The sequence below is a fragment of the Penaeus chinensis genome, chromosome 21 (genome assembly GCF_019202785.1).
Source record: "Penaeus chinensis breed Huanghai No. 1 chromosome 21, ASM1920278v2, whole genome shotgun sequence".
Taxonomy (NCBI): domain Eukaryota; kingdom Metazoa; phylum Arthropoda; class Malacostraca; order Decapoda; family Penaeidae; genus Penaeus; species Penaeus chinensis.
Genome location: NC_061839.1, coordinates 23,021,789 through 23,024,288, shown reverse-complemented (window position 1 = coordinate 23,024,288; position 2,500 = coordinate 23,021,789). Strand labels below are relative to the sequence as shown.

The window sequence follows — 2,500 nt, the reverse complement described above, 5'->3', positions numbered from 1 at the left end:
TTATGACATTTAAAGAATAAAAGACAACGACAAATAAAAAGATTTAAGGAAGAGAACCAAATCTATTAAAAATCTAAAGGATCAATCCCCCACAACTCACATAATAATTATCGTTTATCTGCATCATGGGCGCATTGACACATGCCCCAAGGCACTCCACTTCGGAGAGGGTGAAGAGCCCGTCCTTCGTGGTCTCCCCGACCTTGATTCCCAACTTGTCATGGACAACCTTCATGACCTCATCGGACCCCCGGAGCCAGCAGGGGGTTGTCGTACACACCTGGATATGGTACTTGCCTACAGGGTTTCTGGTAAGATATAACAAACAGTCAGCAATAACAAATAATGATTAATTAATGGTTGTCTTTTCTTCTGTATAACAATAGGAAAAATAGTAATAGCAATAACAACAGTAACTGAAATAAAAACACAATCAATTACCTCATGAACATGGTGTAGAAAGTAGCAACTTCATATACGCGCATGCGGGGCATGTCTAGCATATTGGCAACGGCATGCATAGCAGTGATGGGAAGCCAGTTTCCAACCTGGCGCTGTGCAAGGTCCAACAGGGGAATCACAGCTGCTTTTCTGTGGCCTTCTGGGTAAATTGAGATGATTGCCTCTGCCCTCTGTAAATTTAATTACATCATCAGACTTAATTTTTTTAGGAAGTATAAATGAGCAACTAATATAAATTTTACTTTACAAAAATGTTTGGTACAATTCACAATTTCATTATGGACTAATCAATAACAATAACAGCATAAAAATACTCTTAAAAGAGGTGTAGTTTTCTACTATCTCAATCTTTACAAACATTCCCTATGGCATCACACTATACTATTTGAAATATAGGAACTGGAGTTTTGTTCCCAAGCTTCTCATTTCGTTTACAAGGAGTACCACAATCCCATTTCTATCTGTGCTTGACCCACCATCATTAAAATTAAAAAATAGGAAAAGAAAACACCCCAAATCTTACCTTCAAGTTCTCAGCGGTGAATTCAAATGGCATGTCAATATTGTTATCTTTCGAGTCACGGTGCTGAAAGGGAAATTGAGATTTATAAACTGATATAGTTGTTGACAAAAATATTATTCATATGGTAACTCTAAAAACACCAAATAAATCTAAAATATTGATAGGATGTGCAGTAAAGATGATTGTAACCTTGGAAAATGCAACTATATACAAATCTATTTATTTACATATTACTATAAACTTGATATCATTAAAGTGTTTCCTATATGTCTGAGTGAAGAATGCAATAATAATGAGATTCTCTAAGAAAGTATCCATTAGAAAATATATAATAACTTACCACAAAGAGGCTGTCGCTACATGCTGCTGCACTTCTGTGCACATTACGCACACTGCGCACCTGTAGAAAAATAATGGAGTGAGTTAATTTTCTTATTATAATGTGTATTCATAATAGGCTTGCTTGAAATGATGCTGTAGTGTTTCTAGAACCAATAAACCACCCAAGGTATCTTTAGCAATATATGAATAGGTTTTTTTTCTGGTTTTCTTTCTTTTTTTATAAACTTCCTAGGAAGTCAGTAAGCTTGACATTATACATGATAATGGCTTACTTGCCTTTGCCAGAAAGTGCAGCACAGATAATGCTATGGCATCGCTAAACTTATCCCCATGAGTATAGGTTTACAGACTGACAGGGGAATGTCACCTTACCTTCTGTAGACTATTTTCTATATATGGCTTACACTCATCCCTAGTATTTACATATTTAAGAATCATTGGGTGATAATTCTGTAATTTTCAAGAAGAGATTGAAAAATGATCATCTGTTCACTATTATGATATGAATCACATGAGCAGCAAAAGTGATTATAGTGTGTGTTATCATCGAGAAAGGCCCCATGAAGCAATATTTTGCTGGTGGAGTACAGCCTTGAATATCTTAAAAGCAACAAGTAAGAAGCCCCATAATCTTAGTTCTAACTATAGCAGGACATGAAGTATATCAGTATATCATCTGGCAGGGGAATGTGTCCCCTGTAACCCACTTTAAGGGGGGTTGCTGCCCCTGAATCCTAGCTCACAAGGACAAATATCCTCCACATATAAATGACATGAAGGAGCTGAAGGAATGCACACTAACCTAAGACATACTATGTTATATAATGCAGGGGCTGTGGCAATCCACAGACTAGAACAACCATACACTCTTTTAGCATATAGTATTGGAAGGCACAGGTCAAAAGAGCATGATGATAGACCACATTACCTCATTACCTCCTGGTGATGGATGCAGGACATTAAGAAAAATGCAGAAAAAGCTAGACTCTGGGCAGCATGTAATGCTACATACTAATCAATTATTGTGCACAAGATCACCTATTGATTGTGCATAACAGTAGGGGTATGAGTTTCTCATCCTGAGAAAGATGTGGATTAATCTTTATGGTATGGCTCCACTAAGTTAAGGCAAACTGAGGATGATATTCTTGTATAGAAGAAAAAGTTGCATTC

At 36.7% G+C, this 2,500-nt stretch overlaps 1 protein-coding gene across 1 annotated transcript in view; it reads right to left on the bottom strand.

Annotated features, from left to right (window-relative positions):
* LOC125036542 (NADH dehydrogenase [ubiquinone] flavoprotein 2, mitochondrial-like) overlaps positions 1 to 2,500 on the bottom strand; it is a 7,159-nt gene that overhangs the window by 3,048 nt on the left and 1,611 nt on the right. The window contains exons 2-5 of the mRNA XM_047629224.1: positions 1,326 to 1,385; positions 986 to 1,048; positions 442 to 632; positions 101 to 308 (exon numbers count right to left, since the gene is read on the bottom strand). Of these exons, the coding sequence (XP_047485180.1) occupies positions 101 to 308; positions 442 to 632; positions 986 to 1,048; positions 1,326 to 1,385 (522 nt within the window). The remainder of the gene's footprint in view (positions 1 to 100; positions 309 to 441; positions 633 to 985; positions 1,049 to 1,325; positions 1,386 to 2,500) is intronic.